Source organism: Scyliorhinus canicula, chromosome 9 (assembly GCF_902713615.1).
Source record: "Scyliorhinus canicula chromosome 9, sScyCan1.1, whole genome shotgun sequence".
Classification (NCBI taxonomy): Eukaryota; Metazoa; Chordata; class Chondrichthyes; order Carcharhiniformes; family Scyliorhinidae; genus Scyliorhinus; species Scyliorhinus canicula.
In genome coordinates, this window is record NC_052154.1 from 160,222,328 (window position 1) to 160,244,017 (window position 21,690).

The 21,690-nt window shown below is 43.9% G+C and overlaps 1 protein-coding gene across 2 annotated transcripts in view; it reads left to right on the forward strand.

The window, feature by feature from the left end:
• The window catches only part of pik3c2a (phosphatidylinositol-4-phosphate 3-kinase, catalytic subunit type 2 alpha), a 133,411-nt gene that overhangs the window by 62,885 nt on the left and 48,836 nt on the right, over positions 1-21,690 (forward strand). For both annotated transcript variants that reach the window (XM_038808062.1, XM_038808063.1), the window contains exons 6-11: positions 7,407-7,518; positions 8,393-8,469; positions 8,550-8,613; positions 12,550-12,696; positions 16,625-16,670; positions 21,123-21,345. In XM_038808062.1, coding sequence (XP_038663990.1) covers positions 7,407-7,518; positions 8,393-8,469; positions 8,550-8,613; positions 12,550-12,696; positions 16,625-16,670; positions 21,123-21,345 — 669 coding nt within the window. The remainder of the gene's footprint in view (positions 1-7,406; positions 7,519-8,392; positions 8,470-8,549; positions 8,614-12,549; positions 12,697-16,624; positions 16,671-21,122; positions 21,346-21,690) is intronic.

Below are 21,690 nucleotides of genomic sequence, written 5' to 3' on the forward strand. Positions count from 1 at the left end.
CACCCAACATACCAAAGAAAAGAAAATAGTGAATAATAGGAAAAAACAATAAAAAATAAAATAGAATAACTGGTAGGGTATTGTGCACCAGTTCAACAGCAGCAACTCTGTACACCTGGCAAAATTATTTACGGTTGGGGGGTGGGTGGAGACTGGGGAGGTAAATATACATTCTGGTGCCGGAGAAACAATTACAGTGGGCAATACCCGAATGGGTTTGGTGTTGGTGTTGTCGCTTGCTTCTCCCGGACGGATCTCGCTGCCGTCTCGCGCTCAGCTCCGCTTCTGCCGTTCCTCCCATCTTTCGTCATTATTCTCCTCGTTCCCTGCTCCTGGAGATGCCATGTTCGTTATTGTATCCCGTGCCTTCCTTCCGGCTCTCATTTCCCTGCCTCCTTCCCATATCCCTGGTTCTCCTCTCTTGTTCCCTCTCTCTTCACCCCCCCCCCCCCCCCCCCCATGGTTCGCTTTTCTTTCCTCTTAGGTTTAGCTGACCCCCGCCCTCCCCAGTCTATCTCTCCCTCTCATGCTTTTGCTACTTTCCCCTGATCCTTGGCTACCTGGCTATTCTTCCGCTTGTTCGTTGGCCACACACGTTCTGTGGAAGCCGTCGTCTGACCCTCGGATGGCAAATTTGATTTTCTCCATTTGGAGCGATTCCGAGAGGTCGGACAGCCAGTCTGCAGATTTGGGTGGTGCTGCTGACTGCCAGCTGAACAGGATTCTACGGCGGGCGATCAGGGAGGCAAAGGCAAGGGCATCTGTCCTCTTCCCCAGGAATAGATCTGGCTGGTGCGAAACCCTGAAGACAGCCACTTTCGGGCATGACTCCACCCTCATCCCCACCACTTTGGACATTGCCTCGAAGAAGGCTGTCCAGTACCCTGCAAGTCTGGGGCAAGACCAGAACATGTGGGCATGGTTGGCTGGGCCTCCTTGGCACTGTTCACATCTATCCTCCACCTCCGGGAAGAACCTACTCATACGGGTTCTTGTTAAATGGGCTCTATGTATCACTATTAGCTGCGTCAGGCTGAGCCTTGTGGAGGTGGAGTTGACCCGATGCAGTGCTTCGCTCCAGAGCCCCACCCTATCTCAATCCCCAGGTCCTCCTCCGATTTCTTTCTTGTTGCGTGCAGTATGGTGTCGGCCCTTTCTATCAGTCGGTCATACATATCACTACAGTTTCCTTCATCTAATATACTTCGCCCAGTAGTGTCTCGTGGCGGTTGTGGGTACGTCCTTGTCTCCTTTCGTAGGAAGTTTTTAGATACCTTGGCTTGTTCCCCCTGGCGAGCTGGAATTTCTCTGTCAGTTCGGCCAGTGTTGCGATCCTGCCGTCCGTGTATAGGTCCCTGACCGTAGTTGGTTCCAGGATTGGAGGGTGGCTATCACTGCAGGCTGCTGGAGTGTTTTTTGGGTGTGGATGGGAGTGCTGCCATGGCGAGGGCCTGGAGTGACGTCCCCATGCAGGAGGCCTCTTGCGCGTGCACGCACTCGGCTTCTGGCTCCTTGATCCATCCCCTTATTCACTTGGCCGTCGCCGCCCTGTGGTAGAATTGTAGGTTTGCGAGGGCTAGCCTCTCTTTCTCGCTATCTCCGCCCCTCCCCCCACATACAAATGCCATGATTAGTTTGTCCAGCGCTTTCGGGATGTCGATCAGAATGGATCAAAGTAGGAAGAGTTACTTGGGCAGCACGTTCATTTTGATCGTCTGTACTCTCCCCGCAAGGGAGAGTGGGAGTGTGTTCCATCTTTGCAGGTCCTTTTTTACTTCCTCCGTCAGACTGGTGAGGTTCCATTTGTGGATCCCTTTCCAGTCATGGGCTATTTGGATCCCCAGGTAGCGGAATTTGTGTCGGGCTTGTTTAAACGGCAGTCCCGTTAGTGCTGCCCCCCCCCCCCCCCCCCCCCCTACTTGTGGGTGTACCGGGAAGATCTCGCTTTTGCTCATGTTGGGTTTGTAGCAAGAGAAGGCGCCAAACTCTTTCAGGAGCGCAATGATTCCGTCCATGCTGCTTCGTAGGTCCGAAATGTAGAGGAGCAGGTCATCTGCATAGAGTGAGACTCTGTGCTCTCTGCCTCCCCTTCGGATCCCCCTTCAGCTTTTTGCTGCTCTGAGCGCGATTGCTAGTGGTTCGATCGCTAGAGCGAACAGCAGCAGGTATCTTTGTCTGGTGCTCCTGTGCAGCTGGAAGTATCGGGAGTTAGTATTGTTGGTCCGTACGCTCGCCATGGTCGTATAGGAGCTTTACCCAGGAGGTGAACCCTGTTCCAAGCCCGTACCGCTCCAGTACCTCTGAGGTATTTATGGAGAAGCCTTTTAAATGATAGAATCTCAAAGCCTTCTAATGCTTGAATGATGGTAGGAAATAAATAGTTCATATCAATCAAAACTCCTGGTATACATGAAATTAACTCTGAAAACTCATTTTCTGAATAAAAAATACTCTTGACCTACTTATGATCCTTTTTGGAAAATTCTTGAAGAAAGCCAAGGTTATAAAATACTTGCAATGGACTGCAGCGGGCTCTAAAATGGAAAATCGTGTGGAATAATTTAAACTCCAGTCTTTGATTTATTCATCATAGTGAAAAATTGCAGTGCTCAGACCTGAATCTCACTTCATTGCCGTTTAACTGCTAAATTCTAATTGAGCTGAGTATTTCTGAGGCCAGTTTATAGACAAAGCATGTGTACAGCCTGCATTTTAATGTAAAAAAAATATGTCCCTCCTAAATTCATGCCCATTCCCAGAACCCAGTGTTTGAATTCCTTCAATCCGGTTTCTTTTCCTGCTACATTGCCATGATATGCTCCTAAATCTCGCATGATATGCAAAGTGACAGTTACACAGGTAAATTAACCTTCGTTTTCCCCATTCACCCCCCCCCCCCCCCCCCCCCAAACAACAGATTCCACTCCCTAGCCACCAATTCCATTCCTGTCCCTAGCGGCTATACGAGGCTGAACAGGACTTCACAGAATTGGTGTCATTTTTGGCCCCAGGTTGAACTTTTAGCCACACGTCCGCGATATCGCCAAGACCACCCATTATGACTCTCTAACATTGCCCAACTTGGCTTCTGCCTCAGATCTTCTGCTGAAACCCTCATCCATGCCTTTGATACCTCCAGTTTTGAAAATTCCAGCAGACAACTAGCCAACCTACCCCCAATGCTCCACCCTCTGTAGATATTTACCCTTGTCTTGACTCAACATCGGATTTCGTTCACCTGTCACCCCTGATCTTGCTGATCTCCAGGTTAAGAAACACCTCCATTTTAAACTTTGCTTTGTTGTTTTTTAATTTCTCTTCGGACTATCTCTGGAATCGCTTCCAGCCTGAGATGATCATTCGGTCTCCTGAGCATTCCCAGTTGGGGCTGTACCTTCAGCCCCTTCCAAATTCCTGGAGATTCCTCCCTCTGCCTCTTTTCTCCTACAGTCCTTTAACCAAACTATTCATTAGCTAAAATCCCAAGGTGGTTACAGTACAGAAGGTGGCTGTTCAGTGTTTGTGCTGGTCCTCCAAAGGAGCAAATCACTTGGTGCCACTCTCGTGCCTTTATTCCAAAATCTTCCTTTTCCGATTGAACCTTCATGCAAGAATTTTATCAATGGATCCTACCTGCATCATATGCTATTTGAAATCCCTAACCATTCATTATGTTAATAAAACAAAAGTCACCATTGTTTCTTTTTGCCATTGACCTTAAATCTGTACCCTCTGGTTCTTGATCCTTTCACTGCTGGGACATTTCCTCCCTATCTACTCCATCCAGTTCCCTCATGATTTGGAATACCTCTATCAAATCTCCTGTCCACCTTCTCTTCTCCAAGGAGAACAGCCCCAACTTCTCCAGACTTTCTACATAACTGAAGTTCCTCATGCCTGGAACTAGTCTCGTGAATAATTTCTCACCCTCTAATGCTTCACGTTCTTCAGAAAGTGCAGTGCACAGAACAGGATGTAATATTTCAATTGAGGCGGAACCAGTGCCTTATGCAAGTTTGCATTTGTTTTATTGCTTCTGTTTTCTTTGTTCTTATTAATTAAAGCCGGGGATACTGTATGCTTTACTCAGTGCCACCTTCACTGACATGCTCAAATATACCCTCTTCTCTAGCACCCCCTTTGGAATTGTGCCCGTTGTTTTACCTTGTCTCTCTGCATTCTTCCTGCTGAAATGAATCACTTCACATTTTTCTGCATTAAATTTAATCGGCCACCAGCTATCTATTCCACCAACCTGTCTATGCTCTTTGACATTCTGCACTATTCTCCTCAATGGTTCACAATGTTCCAAGTTCCGTATCATCCGAATTTTGGCCTTGTTTCCTGTAGGCCAAGATTTTGGTCTATCGTGAGCAGGGGAGCTTACGCTGACTCCCAGTACCTCTGTTATGAATCTTCCTCCTGTCATTCACCACTACTCCTTTGCTTTCTGTCACTCGGCCAATTTCATATCCATGTTGCTACTGTCCCTTTTATTTCATGAGCTCTAAATTCGCTCACAAATTTGTTGTGCAACACTTTATCAAATACCTTTTGGAAGGTCACGTACATCGCATTGCCTTCAACGTTCTCTGTTATATCATCAAAAACTCAAGCAAGTTAGTTAGGCACATATAACACAAAGGGGCTGGTTTAGCGCAGGGCCAAATAGCTGGCTTTTAAAGCAGCCCAAGCAGCGTGGGTTCAATTCTTGTACCAGCCTCCCCGAACAGGGCCAGAATGTGGCGACCAGGGGCTTTTCACAGTAACTTCATTTGAAACCTACTTGTGACGACAAGCAATTTTAATTTTTCATTTCATTATTTGCGATTACCAAATCTGTGCTGGCTTGCCTTGATTAACCCACATTTCCCCAAGTGACTATTCATTTTGTCCTGAATTATTGTTTATCTTCCTACCACCAAGGTTAGGCTGATTAGCCTGTAGTTGTTGGGCTTTTCTTTAAACCTTTGAATTTGAACGAGTGTAATCTTTCTAATTTCTACCCCTAAGTCTAATGAAAATTATGGCCAGTGCCTCTGCAATTTCCATTCTTGCTTCCTTAGTATCCCTGGATGCACTTTGTCTGGTCCTAGTGCCCTATTGAGTGCTAACAACCAATCCAATGCTGCCCATTAGTTTTAACCCATCTGGTGTCTGAACTACCACCTGTTTCACCATGGCATGGGCAGCATCTTTTTCCTTGGTAAAGACAGATGCAAAGTACTCGTTATTTAACATAAACTTAGCGTACCCAATTCATTTTTTTGCAATTAAGGGGACATTTTAGCGTGGTCAATCCACCTACCCTGCACAATCGTTTGGGTTGTGGGGGCGAAATCCACGCAAACACTGGGCGAATGTGCAAACTCCACACAGTGACCCAGAGCCGGGATCGAACCTAGGACCTCAGCGGCATGAGGCAGCAGTGTATCCACTGCGCCACCGTGCTGCCCTGCAAAGTACTAATTTATTGCCTCAGCTATGACCCTTGTCTCCATGCATAAATAAATGCCATTTTGGTCACTAATTTGTCCCACTCCTCCTCTTGCTATCCTTTTTCTATTTATCCCTATAAAAGCCTTTGGATACCCTTTTGAGAGCTGCCAGTTTCTTCTCATCTTTTTGTTTCTCTTATTAATTTTTCAATTCCCTTCTGAACCTTGTGTATTTGACCTGATTCTCCATTGTGTTATCCGCCTGACATTTGTGCCATGAATGCACTTTTTCTTCTTTATCTTTATCTCCATCTAGGGAGCTCTGGGATTTTTGCCTTTCCTCTTTGAGGGAATATACCTTGACTGTACTCGAGCCAAGGGTAGCCCATTGTTCAATTACAGTTTTGCCCAATTTAAGATCTATCTGTGTCCCATTGAAGCTGGCTTTTCTTCTGTCAACTATTCTAATTGTCCTTTCCATAGTCAACCCAAACCTCATGATACAATGATCACTATCCCCTAAATGTACTCCTACTGACACTTGGTCCACCTTATTACCAAGAACCAGTTCTAGCAGTGCTTCCTTTCTCTGTTAGACTGGAAATGTGCAGAACTCCGCCACTATAACGGCTCTAATCCCCTGCTCTATAATTTCCTTGCAAATTTGTTCCTCTTGCATCTTTTTGGCAGCCTATAGGCAGCCTATAGACTACATCGAGCAATGTAATTGTACTTTGTAATTCCTTGGATTCTGTCCTTGACCCCTCGCTCTCCAGTATTTCACTCCTTTCCTGCCTTTCTCTGTATTTCCTAAACACTTTGTGTCCAGGAATATTTGATACTTAGTTATGTCTTTCTTTAAACCAGTTCTCTGTTATAGCCACATCTTCATATATCCACATAAGGGCGACAGTGGTGCAGTAGTTAGAACTACCGCCTCACAGCACCGAGGACCCGGGATCGATCCCAGTCCCTGGCCACTATCCATGTGGAGTTTGCACATTCTCCATGTGTCTGCGTGGGTCTCACCCCCACAACCCAAAGATGTGCAGGGCAGGTGAATTGGCAATGTTAAATTGCCCCTTAATTGAGGGGGAAAACAAAGAATTGGGTACTCTAAATTTATTTTCAAAAACTTTGTATATCCACATGGCTATTTGCAGCTGGGACGAGCCAGTCTTATTTACTCCACTCTGGACATTCATACACGTACACTGTAATGATAATTTAAACTTTATTTCTTCCCTCTTATGCGGAATCCAATGAATAGCTTAATATTTCCTACTCTGGTGCTGTCTATCTTGACCAATAATCTTTGAACCTTGGTGTCTCTCTCTAGTACCTCCTGGTTCTTTCACCCCTGCCAAGTTCATTTAAACCCTCCTCAGTAGCACTAACTAATCGCCCTGCAGGTGAAATTAATCGGGGCTCTAAAATGAAAGTTGCCTGGCCTCTACATGTCCCATCTACCCCACAATTAATTGCAAAGTCCCAAGAATCTTAAGCCGTCTGTACCATCACTTCAGCCCCACACTGATCTTCTCTATCCTCCTAATTCATACTCACTAGGGTATTGTAATGGGAGCAATCGGAAAAGACTACTTTTCAAGCCAGTCATGGTGTCATGGACTTGGTTCTGGCTACACTTCTCAAGATTGACCATCACTTTGATCAGTACTCGTTGGAGAGTGAGAAGCACTTGGGAGACTCTTGCATTACCTGCATATTTTCGTTGTGACTGCTTAGTCGTCCCTCTATTCCTGCATGCTCTTAAGCTGCAGGGTCATCTTCCCTAATATTTCCTTGTGTGACTGTGTCATTTTGTTTTATGATGCCCCTGTAAAGCACCGCTGGATATTTTTGGAACGTGAGTGCTATATAAATACAAGTTATTACTTTTTAATATTGCATGAGCAGCCGTTCCTAAGGTGACTGTATCTGATGTCTGATTGTTCATGTATATTACAGTAACCACTGCTTGGGCAGCCACGAGTACATTCAGAATTGTCGTAAATGTGACACTGAGATCAAACTGCAATTATTAAACCACAGTACCATTTCCAGAGCACTAGCCCGCACGGTGAGCACAATTTATCAGTTCAATTATACATTTCCTTTGACCATGCATTATGATTTGGAAGCAGCACAGTAGTACTTCCGTAAAATTTTTGTTTTCATGGTATGATAATCTGACCCAAGTATAACGAATTGACAGCTTCAATCTAGTTTCTAATCGTCAGTGGAGTTCAGCACCAAAACGTCAATATACTGATTCGTAACAGTGGCTGCTTGGGAAATGCAAGTATCGCTGTTGTGGCAGAGAGTCTGTTCTGAATTTGGAGCTGAGGCATTTCCTTGGGACAGAATAGTAGCATCTACACCATACCTATGGATACTCTGAATATAATCTCATTGCTCTTGATGTTGGCCATGGGTCTCTGAAGTGTCCAACAGTTTTATTGTCCTGCATTTAAGTTAAACCCACACTACTCCCAAGAAGGTGAGGGCAGATTTTTCAATATCATAAGCTTTTCTCTAAGGATTTCTCTTTTTTGAAACTGTGTAAAGGTTTTGTTTTTCGAAGTGTTTGAAATTAAGCCAGTGCTATTTTCTACCACATTTTTCGACAATGTCTTTAATTTGAGCGAACGTTCTTGATCTCCCTGTATTTATTTAACATCTGTCAGAGCACCAATTAACTAAATTCCACAGCAGCATGAGACTTTTAAGTCCACTTGCGAATGCCAATTTAGTATTGTTGTTTTGAATGAAAAGTCAATAGGATTGGAATTTAACCACAAATTTGCATCAGCTGGATATTTTTGTTATAGCCTTTTACCATGAAAATATTCGGAAAATGTTGCCTCCTCATTCTTGGGGATGGGCTGCAACCACTAATTATCAGTCTTGATGAAAATTTGTAATGTATTCTCACAAATCTATACGCTGAACAGGCAGACGATGATGAGACACCTACTGATCTTGAGAAATACCTGTCCCAGGTGGAAAAGCCCTTCAAAGAAATTACAAGGTAAAATATTCATTATTTATCTAAATTATCATCTACATTCCTTGATTTGAACATTTATAAATATATACTTTTTTGCCTAGACAATGTCTTGCTGAGCTTTTGGAAGTTTATCATAACCGTACAAAGGCATGCCTTCAGAGAGAAGTAAGTATTAATTTGGTATGAAGTAAGACTTTCTCTGGCATTTAAAAAAAAAAAATGAGAAATGGCGCAGTACCTGTCTAAACCCCATTGAGAAGCTTGGAAATGGCATGATATGCATGTCAAAGTAGAACTGTGGTTAAGAACTTGGGCCTGACTCTGCCCCTCAGATTAGTTATGCATGAGACGCCCATGGTTTGTAAGTCTGTGATGGGTGGTTTCTATCAATATTTATGAAAGAGAAGGATAGGAAGGAACCAAGTTTAGATGATTGGAAAATAATGGAAGTAGCCATGGATTTTTTACCACCTTCGTGAAGCGGTAACCAAGCACTCGAGGCCTGTTATAATTGACAGCCAATCATAGAATACCTACGTTGCAGAATGAGGCCATTCACCTCATAAGAGTCTGCACCGACCCTCTGAAAGAGCTCCCTACCTAGACCCATAACCCCACCTAACCTGTTGGATGTTAAGGGGCAACTTAGCATGGCCAGTCCACCTAACATGAACATATTTGGCCTGTTGGAGAAAGCCCACGCAGATACTGGGAGAATGTGCAAACTCCACACAGTCACCCAAGGTCGGAATCAAACCCGGATCCCTGGTGCTGTGAGGCAGCAGTGCTAACCACTGTGCTGCAAGATTAATTTATTTATGTCAAGCGAGCACTGATCTTGATGACTATTTGTTACCCTCCATTTGGGAATCATGTGAAGAAATTCTCTCATTATCTTGAGTTTGTAATTTCTTTGGATTGGGCTGTTTTCTGAAGTATCTGGATCCGGGTAGTTGATTGAAGGTAATGGTATCCAGCATGCTAATGCTTCAGGAGTCCCTGTAGAAAATGTCCGTGACCCAAACATGTTCAGTTGCTTCATCCTCCAACATCAGAATTGGGGCTGTTTGCTGTTGATTGCACAGTGATCATTGCCATTGCAGACAACTCTGTTACTGAAGTGATCTAATGTCAGCATGGAGCAACACCTGGTCAATATTTGGACTGGGTGGACAATATTTGGGTTGGGCTGACCAGTGGCAAGTAACATTTGTGCCACAAAAGTGCCAGATAATGACTATCTCCAGCCAGGGAGAAGCTATTCATCTTCTATAATATTCAGTGACATTACCGTTGCTGAATTACCCCAGCATCACATACTGGGGGTTGCCATTGACCAGGTACTGAATTGGACCAGCCATACAAATGCTGTGGCTGCAAGAAAACATTGCAGGCTGTGAATTATGTGGCTAGCAACTTGACACCTGACACCCCAAGGTCAGTCCAACCTCCAGGCACACTTTGGGAGTGTGTTGGAATGCTGACCACTTGCCTAATGAGTGCAGTTACAACAACACTCCAGAAACTTGGCACTATCCAGGACAAAGCAGCATACTTTTTTTAAAAATATTTTTATTCTCCTTTTTCACGTTTTCAAATTTACACCCACCAACAATAAACAATAATCAGTAACAAATATGTCAATCCCCATATCAATAACAACGGTCCCATCCTCCCACCATAGACACAGCAGCATACTTGATTAACACATGTCCCACCGTTAAACATTCACTCCCTCCCCAATAGCACCTACCTAACCCACAATCCCTAGCACCTAAAATGACAAGGTGCCCCGGACGTCCATCACATGGAAGTTCCACTCCAAGGGGCCATTTAACCATCGCGTTGTGCCTGACACAGATCTGGGCGTCCAAAACAGAGATTTGCGCCGAGCATGATCGGTTTGCTATCTAATCGGCCCCCTCCCGGTGGTGAGTTCCAGATCATGGCCAAATATGGTGAGCGTATCATTTAAAAAAAAAAAAAAAAAAAAATTTAGAGTACCCAATTCTTTTTTTTTTCCCCAATTAAGGGGCAACCCACCTGCCCTGCACACCTTTGGGTTGTCGGGGTGAGACCCAAGCAGACACTGGGAGAATGTGCAAACGCCACATGGACAGTGACTTGGGGCCAGGATCGAACCTGGGTCCTCAACACCTTGAGGCAGCAGTGCTAACCACTCTGCTGCCATAGTGAACCTATTAACCCTCATTATCAGGACGTTGTTCAGTACTACTTTTTAAAAACATGAATCTGAAGCAATGTTGCTGAGGGGACCTCGGGGGGGGGGGGTGAGTAGCCATTTCCATTTTCTGGCATGCAACTCCAGGGCACTGGAGCTGCTGCCCCAGTACTCAGGAAGGGGGTGGAGGGCAACTTCAGGATAGGAGTTGTGCTTGATTCCAGGTCGGGGGTTGCGCCTGGGCAATTGGGGTGGGAGGGGGTGCAATTGATGGCATGCATGTTGCCTTGTGCACACTGGGCATCAGGAAGTGCCCTTCATTAACAGGAAGGGGTCCCACTCCCTGAATGTTCAACCCGTGCGTGTGTGACCACCACCTCCGGATCATGCACATGTGTGCGTGCTTCCCAGGGAGCATGCATGACCACTAACTACATCCTGAGGCACTCTGAGATCCCCGGCATCTGCAGACCACCCTAGGATGGCGGGTTGCATCTGGGTACCTGGTGAGCTCATGGCTGTTGATGCTGATGGGGAGGTCGGAGAATGAGGTGGAGACCCGATATAATGATGCCCATGATGTCATTCAGTAGTGCATCACACTGCTCAAAATACAGCTCTGCTGCCTGGCCCACTGAGCAGTACTACCCCCCCCCCCTCCCCCAAGACGGTCTCCCACTTTGTGGTGGTCTGCTGTACCCTCCAGAACCTTCTCTCCTTCTTCTCCTTCCCCTTTGCTCAGTGAGCCTTGTTCTTTCATGGTCTACTGCTGCATCTAGGTAGGTATGTCCCCAGGAGGCACATTTGAGGTGGAGGCCTGCTGCTTTCCGCACCATGTGGCCTTTAATGCCCTTGGTGGATGTTCCCTGGAGGGCCTTAGCAGACTTAGCGGTGTCACTGGCATTGCCGTGTTGGGATTCAGAAGAACTGGATATCTCCATCTTCTCTTTGGTGGCAGGCCGAGATTGACCTCCAGCGTTGCCTCCTCGCTGATAGTGTCCATAAGACTCTGGGGGTCTCCATGCACTGGAGGGGCAGATGTCTCCTCATCTGGCTCTGCCAGTCCTGGACTCTCAATAGGACTGGACCATGCTCTGCTGTGCCTCGGTAATGTCCACCTGTGTCTGGGACATGTCCCTCAGTGACTGAGACATGATGTCAAGGCCCTCAGCCAATGTTGTCACAGACTGAGCCATACTTTGGGCACCACCAAAGATGCTGACCTTGTGCTCCAGGCTTTACAGTGCCCTCGCCATCCTAGCGGTGTTGGCCTCGATGTCACGCATTGTCGGCTTCATCTCCTCCTGTGCCCATAGCCTTTAGGACTCCTCCAATCAGCTATGCGCTCACTGGAATGTCATAGCTGTGTCCTATCATCTTCATCATCTCCGGGATAACTTTATCCAGAAGGGGGGGGGGGGGCGAGGTGGATGTGAAGGATCCTGTTATTTTGAAGGTGTCGGGGAGTTATTCTCAATGTCTTGGCTAATGTTTATCCCTCAAGTAATTGGTCATTATCACCTTGCAGTTTGTGGTAGTTTGCTAAATCCAAAATAGTTGTGTTTCCAACATTGGACTAACTTCCAAAAAAGTAGTACTTTGGCTGAAAAGTGCTTTGAGAGATCCACTGGTCGTGATAAGTGCTATATTATTGCAAATCCCTCTTTTTTTTTTTCTCCTGGATATTATAATTTTTTGTATACATGTTTTAATCAGCCGAATTCAGCAGCATGACTAATCCCATATTAACACATGCAGAAGGAATACTTCAGTGTAGCATTCTGTTGCACCTTTTTGCCTTTTGGAATAAAAATCTGAACATGGAGCTTCTAACATTTTCTTCAATTAAGGTTATTGCTCATACATGTACCGTTCGTCCTTGGCAAGTATGTACAATGTTCCTGTTTAATTTTAACCAGGGCAAACAGTTCAAAATGGTGGAACAGATTATCCAATCTGTAAAGGATATTTGCAATGCACTGGATGGTGCAGAGACCAAGGCTGTCACTGACGCTGTAAAAAAACTAAAACGTGCTGTTAATCTACCAAAAAATAAAACTGTTGAGGTAAGGTTTTTTGTTAATTTCTAATCCACTTGCTGAAAAGCAAAAACCTTGCCCGTAGCAGGCTGGCTATTTTCCTGGAAGTTTAAATTTTTAAAGTAAAGTTTCCTGCTGATCTATCTTTATTGATTGGCTAAATTTGCTTTGTATCTTGCCCAAGAATAAAGTATAAAGTAATGTACCTCTTTCTGCAGGGTGTAAAGAGTTCAGCTGAGTGCAGTGTTTGAACAAAGTAGTTTACACATGCAAGGGGCAAGTAATGATCCGAAGGACCAAGCTAATTGGGTGGTATTTGGCATAACTGCTTTTATCATGCTAGCATCATGCTTCGTTGAATCATGTATGATGGCAAATGTTTCTCTACAGTCAGGTGATCATATCCTGCTAATTGTTTCAAAAAACCGGCCTAGTTGATTTTGGTTCAGTTGAAGAAACTTCTGTGTCACTTGGGGTGGAGTATTGTATTTTTAACCTTGACCCTTTTCTGGCCATCAAAGAATTGTTGGCTCAGGAGTCCCTATTCAGTTGGACGCATGATACAATGGTTCGTGGCCATTGAAAGCTATTTTGATCCATTCGTGTGGAGCCATTCGACGACAGTATCAGTCTTGAACAATCAGAAACAATACTCCAATATGATGGCAACATAAAATATTGAGAGAATTGTATTGCTGGACTGGCATCATCTGATCGCTGAGGATTTCAGCATTTCTGAAGTGATAGGATTGCCCTGCTGATTGTATTTGCAACTTGAGCACAACCTGAGATTTGTTTTGCATTGTAGATCAAGTCCGATCGATATAGTTAGTGCAAACACAGTTCCATTCATGTGGAGTACAAATAATGTGACACAAAAATCCATCCATATTAAAATATTTTACAACCTGATGGTTAACATCTTTTAATCTTTCAATTTTGTTTTTTAAATTTAGAGTACCCAATTCATTTTTTTCCAATTAAGGGGCAATTTAGCATGGCCAATCCAACTACCCAGAACATCCATGGGTTGTGGGGTGAAACCCATGCAGACAGGAGGTGAATGTGCAAACTCCACACGGACAGTGACCTAGGACCGGGATTCGAACCCGGGTCCTCACTGCCGTAGGCAGCAGTGCTAACCACTGTGCGGCCCTAATCTTTCAATTTAATTGATTGCTCATCGTAAGATATTTTCTCCGGTGCTAATTTAAGAAGGGAAAATGTTATGTTAAAAGAAAGCTAATCATGTTTCGCTTTATAAATTCCAGTCACCCTTGGAAAAAATTAATTTCTAATCTAATTAGTAACAGGAAGCTGAGAGTCATCTCTTACCCTTAACATAGTTAATCATGTTATTCCCTGAGGCCAATCACTTAGCTTAAGGTCACTAGTTTGAAAAACATCCAGATTTTGCATACCAACAAATTGTTCTCTACTGTATTAAAAGCAAAATACTGTGTTTTATTACAGATTTCCAGAATTCAAAGTGCTGGAAAAACTCAGCAGGTCCAGCAGCATCTGTGGAGAGGAAAGTAATTAACATTTCGAGTCCAATATGACTCTTCAGAACTTGAGAACAAGTGGTATTGAATCTGAAATGTTAGTTCTCTTTTTTTTCTCTCTCCAAAGATGCAGCCAGAACAGAGTTCTTCCAGTGCTTTTGTCCTTTATTTCATTGTTCTCCCAACTCAAAGCTTCAAATTTCATGTGATGAGTTGAAAAATAATTGTGAACAAGAAATGAAATCCAACAGAGTAACTGTCAGAGGTCGAATCATAAGAGATGAGCATTGAAATAAATGTGTTGAAAAAGTATTTGGTATTTTTTCAGTAACAAAATTGGAAATGTTGCAGTCTCTGCTTTTCTTCTCCCAAGCTGCAATTCTAACCCATTATACCCACCAGCGCCAAGAAGCCCTACTTCACCTCAACACCACTCAACCTCTGCCCATTTGTGCCCATGCCGTGACCATTTCTGTTAGTGCTCTCTTAGTTGGCTTCCTGCATCCTCCATTGAGCTCATCCTAAACTCTGCTGCCCATGCCACACAACAGTTCCTGCAACCCTAAACAATCTCCTTGTGAACATATTTTGGCTTCAGTCCCCAATGCCTCAAATTGATTGAAATCCCCATTCTGCCCTATCATAGAATCCTAGAAGTTACAAAGCAGAAGGAGGCCATTTGGCCCCTCGAGTCTGCACTGGCCCTTAGAAAGAGCACCCTACTTAAGCCCTCGCCTCCACCCTATCCCCATTATCCAGTTCCCCCACCTAACCTTTTGGACGCTAAGGGGTGATTTATCATGGCCAATCCACCTAACCTGCACATCTTTAGACTGTGGGAGGAAACCAGAACACCAGGAGGAAACCTACGCAGACACAAAGCGGAAGTGCAAACTCCATACAGACAGTCACGCAAGGCTGGAATTGAACCCGGGTCCCTGGAGCTGTGAGGCAGCAGTGCTAACCACTGTGCCACCATGCCGTCCACAATCGGTGAGCTCCGCAAGCACTATATTCGCCACCCTCTTTCTGTATGCATTTTTTTTTTTGTTCATCACACATGCTCCGTAAATCTTGCTGTCTCTCTGCCAACTGATTTAATTCTCCATATAAAGGGTTTGGTTATAGTAACGAGAGTAGTTTTATTGGTTAGTCTTGCAATCAGTTTCTGCTTCCTGCTTGAGATCTACTTGATCTCACTGAAGAAACTTTGGGAAAAGGATGATTGTTGCCCTTTCTGGCTAAACCAAATGCAGTGCTATTGACCAATGATAAGTAATTATGAATAAATTTGGTGAAGTCCTGGGATTAAGTTTTATTTGCCTTTGTGAAGATGGTACCCTTGAACGTAATATTGGTTTTATAGCTTCATTCTCCGTTTCAGAATACATTTAATGGAAATAAATCCATATTACATTTGACTCAGTGAAAATTAATTGGATATGAGCGTTGTGTCCAAATTTTAATTCTTGCTGCAGTTATGTCCAATGGGCACTATTGAAGAACAGTATTTTTCCAATCGTACATTAGACAGTGATAGATAGCAAAATGTAAATGAAATGATTTTACTATTTAAAATTAGTTAAACTTTCTGAAATCCAGTATAAAAAAACGTAAAGCATTTTGAAACACTTGTATCTTCAGACTTCTGTTCTCTGGGTTTTGCTGCGTAAATCTTCACTAAAATAAGCAATTTGGAAATGTGAAATAAGAACCGAAAATCTGCTTAATCTGAGCAGGTTTGCAGTGTCTGGGGAGAGGGAAATCGAGTTCATGTTTTGAGTCCATATGACTCATTTATTTAGAGACATATGGACTCAAAATGTTCACTCTGTTTCTCTCTCCAGAGATGCGCTGAGGCCTGCTGAGTTTATCCAGTATTTTTCGGCTTTTATGGTAAATCTTCACATTCTGTTAAGTAATTCAGAATTGAAGTCTCCAATGGCCTTGTAAATAAAAGGATTGTAATGAGTGTCCAAGGACTGAAGGCTTTGGATTTGATTATTCTATCCTGTCAGTTGTACACTCGGCCCAGCTGTAGCAAAGCCTTCAACCATGAAGACCATGTCCCTAAAACTGCCAATCTGTGTCGCTCTTATTTTTTCCTCTCCACCTTCCCATGCTGTGTTAAAACTTTCTTTTAGCCACGTTCTCCAGCCACTTTATTTTCGGATCTGGTCCTCAATTGTGGAATCCTTTGGATTTATTTTTAAAGATAGATACTGTATAAATGCAAGTTGTACCAACTTTAAAAAAAGTACTCTCAAACAAAACCATTTTCAGGTTGAACTGAATTATAAGATAGCTAAGCCGCACTACTTTTGAAGTGGGGGAATAAACTGTTACGCCTTTAAATTAATTTTTTCCCTGTATTTTATTTCACATCTTAACAAAAGGTTCCATCTCATCCTAACCTTTGAAACTAATTATGGTCTGTTCTTTATCGACAGGTCAAATCAAAAGATAGTGGTGATTCATCTAATGGTGCAAAGAATGGTATGTCATCTGCCAGATAAAATTTTCCAGTTGCCTGTGAATTAATTGTTGTGTAAACATTTCACAAAGTTGTGAATTGCCTCGAGTGTCTCCGCTGCTGAGTTGTTGAGACTGATGTGGTTATTTTTTCTCTTGGTCCTCCTCTTCCTGAAAACCTAATTCTAAGCCTTTCTTCACATTATGCTAAACCCTTTCACTTCAATATAATGACAAAGAAGATGGGTTAAACTGTTTTGCAAGTCACTGATTAGGCCTCATTTGGAGTATGATGACCAGTTCTAAAACACTTCAGGAAGCACCGTGGATCCATCACTGTGGCGTTAGAGAGGGTACAGAGGAGACTTGCGCGAAGACTGCCAATGATTAGGCACTTCAGTTACGGGGAGAAAGCCAAAACTGAGATTTTGAAAATTCAATTCTTGAATGAGGACATCACTGGTTGGGCCAGCATTTATTTTCCCAACCATTCCCCTTGAACTGAGTGGCTGGCTAGACCACTTCAGAGGGAAGATTAAATCAACCTTTTGCTGTGGAGAGTCACAAGTAGGAAAGCAAATGCAATGTTGGCATTCATGTTGAGAGGGCTAGAATACAAGAGCAGGGATGTACTTCTGAGGCTGCATAAGGTTCTGGTCAGACACCTTTTGGAGTATTGTGAGCATTTTTGGGCCCAGTATCTAAGGAAGTATGTGCTGGCCTTGGAAAGGGTCCAGAGGAGGTTCATGAGAATGTTCCCTGGAACGAAGACCTTGTCATATGAGGAGCAGTTGAGGACTCTCTGTAGTCATTGGAGTTAGAAGGATGATGGTGGGGAGTGAATATCTTATTGAAGCTTACAGGATACTACGAGACCTGGATAGAGTGGACGTGGAGAGAATGTTTCCAGTAGTCGGGAAACCTTGAACCAGAGGGCACAAGCAAAACAGTAGGAACGATGCTTTAAAACAGATGAGGCGGGATTTTTTCAGACAGAGGGTGGTAAATCTGTGGAGCTCTTTGCTGCAGAATGCTGTGGAGGCCAAATCACAGTGTCTTGGAGACAGAGATAGATAGGTTCTTGATTAATAAGGGGATTAGGGGTTATGGGGAGAAGGCAGGAGAATAATGATTGAATGGCGGAACAGATTTAATGGGCCGAGTGGCCTAATTCTGCTCCTATGTCTTATGGTCTTACGGGAGCAAGGACACATACAGGCAACTTTTAAAAGATAACTGGTGCAATTTAACCACCGTGTCGAGCCCAGCATGGATCTGGGCATGCATATTAAATAGCGGGAAAGGCCAAGATGCAATATCAATTTGCTATATACGTGGCCTGCTCCAATGGTGAGTTCTAGATCATGCCCAGATATGGCGAGCATATCATTAACCATCATTTAAAATAAAATCCAGTCCCCATAGTCCCAGCTGACCACAGGCTGCTTTTCCCTTTTGAGGGGGAGAGCTGATGTAATTTAACCTGAGGATCACCACAGCTCGCGGGGGACGCGGGGGGGGGGGGGGGGGGGGGGGGCCTTCATGAATAACATCAACCGGTACAGGAATTGAACCCATGCTGTTGGCCTTGTTCTGCATCACAAACCAGCTGTCTATCCAACTGAGCCAAACCAGTCCCTGTCGGGAGTTCCTCATATCTCATTCTGACTGACTAAAGCTGAATTACAGCATCACATCACCATTCTTTGAAAATAAGTTGTACAATGCAGTACATGAGGATAAGATTACAGATGTCTTCTTCTGCTCGATATTAGCAATTTGCACATTATTTTCCTTGGGCATAAATATTTGGAATTTGTTTCCAGATTCTCCTAACCAGATTCTGATCACGGCACATGTTCAGTCAGCCGTCTTGCATATCCATGCAGTCCAGTTTTCAGTAGTTTTTGTTTTACTTCTATTTGTCACTATTGAACAAAAAGAATCCTGGAGGAAATCAAGATGTTAAGTGGTTGATTTACCTTGTTTGGCAATAAACATGGTCATATCTGTTTAACTTTATTGAAGGTGTGGCTGTGTTGTTGCAGGATAGCCTTTCTCAGTTTGGATCCTGTTTTAACTGCAACAAGAATTGGTACATGTCTTACATGCTTATCTGCTTTTACCAGCCTGGCACTCATTGGTATTATCTGAAAAAAATAGATCCCGTGATACTGTTTTTTTTTATAACTTATTTACTCATTGGGACAGAAACAGACTGCTTCAGATCAGTAATATTTTATCCTTGGGTTCTTTTCCTTCCGTGGTAGGATTCGTATGAAGGTGACTGCTATCTAAATTGGGAGTTGAAGTTTTTTTTCAATTTATTATCAGCTGTATGCACAGAGGGCTCCGGTTTAGGGGAGCACCGTAGCATAGTGGCTTCACAATACCAGGGTCGCGGGTTCGATTCCTGACTTGGGTCACTGTCTTTGCAGAGTCCGCACGTTCTCCCCGTGTGCGGAGTCTGCACGTTCTCCCCGTGTCTGCGTGGGTTTCCTCCGGATGCTCCGGTTTCCTTCCACAAGTCCCGAAAGACTTGCTGTAAGGTGGATTGGACATTCTGAATTCTCCCTCTGTGTACCCGAGAAGATGCCGGAATTTGGGACTAGGGTCATTTCACAGTAACTTCATTGCAGTGTAAATGTAAGCCTATTTGTGACCATAAAGGTTATTATTATTATTAGTTGATGCAGAATAAAACTCCCTTTATCTTTCTGGCTTACTAATCAATCTCCCAGTGATGTGAGTAGTGAGACGAAGTGAAAGCAAGCTTGGGGGAGTGGGGCAGTCGGTGGTCGAACTAAGCTGTTCATAACCTCATTGCCTATGATAGTGGTCATCTTTATTATTGTCACAAGTTGACTTACATTAGCACTGCAAATTGGGTTACTGTGAAAATCCCCAAGTCGCCACACTTTGGCGCCTGTTCTGGTACACCGAGGGAGAATTCAGGATGTCCAATTCACCGAACAAGCACGTCTTATAGGACCTGTAGGAGGAAACTGGAACACCCGGAGGAAACCCATGCAGACACTGGGCGAATGTGCAGACTCCGTACAGACAGTGACCTAAGCTGGGAATCGAACCAGAGTTCCTGGTGGTGTGAAGCAACAATGGTACCATGCTGCTCAGGAAAACTCTAAATTGAGTTTACCTCCCGGTATTGTCTCTATTGCAAAGATTACCTAGATCTTGCCGTTAACGTCGGCTGGATGTCCTGGTCCCGCCATCAGTGTACCCGTGCCACTGGTTTTGCAGGGGCATGGAGTAGATTCAGTGGGAAAATCCCATTGACAGTGGTAGAATCAGAAGGTCCTGCTGACGGCAAACAGTGAGCTGCCTCCCTCTATCAAGAAACACTCCGCAGGGAGGCCAAAGGAGACGAGACTCTATCGCCACTTCTACCAGTAAAACCTTTAACCATTTCTTGTCTCTAAAGCTGTCCTCATGGGTGATCTATCTTCTAAACTGCAGCTTGTCTTAAAACTGTCCATATTAACACAAAATTCCGAGTATCTCTTTAATTACTGACTTGTATTGGCTTCATGTTGCATTATTTAAAATTTTCATCTGTTTTAATCCCTCCATGGCCTTCCCTATCTCCAACCTACTCCCTCCAAGAACTCTTCATTCCTCTCATGCACCCGTTTTCCTTTGTTCCTACCATCAGTGGCCATATGTTTCATCACCCAGATCCTATGCTCCAAGGTTCCCTTATTAAATCCCATGACCTCTCCTCCTCTTGAGGACCTCCATTGAAGTTCGCATCTCATCCAAGATTCTTAATTACACTGAACCTGCTTAATCTTTTATTCTTTGACTCTCCATTTATATTTCATATATTTCATAGATTTCTGAAGCACCTTGGTACATTTCACTGAATAAAAGGTGCTGTATAAATGCAATACCTATTCTTTGTATATCAGCACAGTTGCAACATGTTTTTGGGAGAATAAGCACTTTTTCTCTGTACCTGAACAGCAAAACCTGAGGTGCTTGAACCTTGGCGGGCAGGCACTCCTTTTCTGTTCAGATACCTGTGAACCCCACCACCTGGAGGTTCCCTTCCAAGTCACTCATCACCCCGACTTGGAAATATGTTGCTGTTCCTTCCCTGTCACTGGGCAAAATCCTGGAACTCCCTAACAGCACAGTACCTACACCTCAAGGACTGCAGCGGTTTAAGAAAGGCAGCTCACCACCACCGTCTGAAGGGCAACAAGGGATGGACAATAAATGCTGGCCTAATCAGTGACTCCCACATCCCAAAAACACATTTTTTAAAAATGGGCATTAATGCTCTTGTATTAATAAAATTCATGCTCTCCGCAGACCTATTTCTCTAGTTAGCAAATTATGAAGAACCAATCCAGTGGGGACTTTTTCGTAAACATCCAAATGCGAGCAGGATAGCAAAAGTGTTGTTGATTCTTTTTGCATATGTACGAAGATACGTTGTTCTTCTCATTGCAGAATCTTCACATGCAGCAAATCCTGTGAATGCAAGCATCCAGGCTCTAACGTTGGCTGTCTACAACTTGCTACAACTGTACCTGAGTTCTTTTAGCAGAAACACAGGTGCAACTGAGAATTTGCCACAGAGCACAAACTGTACAAAAGAAGCGCAGACCACCACTGAACACCTGCAGTTTACATTGTTTGCAGCACATAGGATTCCAGGAGCGTGGGTCAGCAGGTGGGTGTCGAGGGAAGCCTTTAGTACTATCTACATTGGTTTTCCAGGAAGTAATCTGTCCTGGATGTAATGAAAAATTTAAAATACAATATAGAAAATGGGTTAAAGTCGTTGGATTGCTTATTTTCTGATTGAAGGTGGGGCGCAACTGGGTGACCTTGTCTATAGTGTTCAATTATGTGTTCTGTTTTAGTCGAGGAATTGTGACCTAGATTTTGAAATCCCTTCTGAATAACCTGCCAAAAAGATCTATTACTTGAAAATCTGGAGGAAAAAATGTATGCTGCAAGTTCTGGGTGTAGTGCAGGAGCTCAGCCTATTTAAAGTAAGACCCATGAGAGCTCT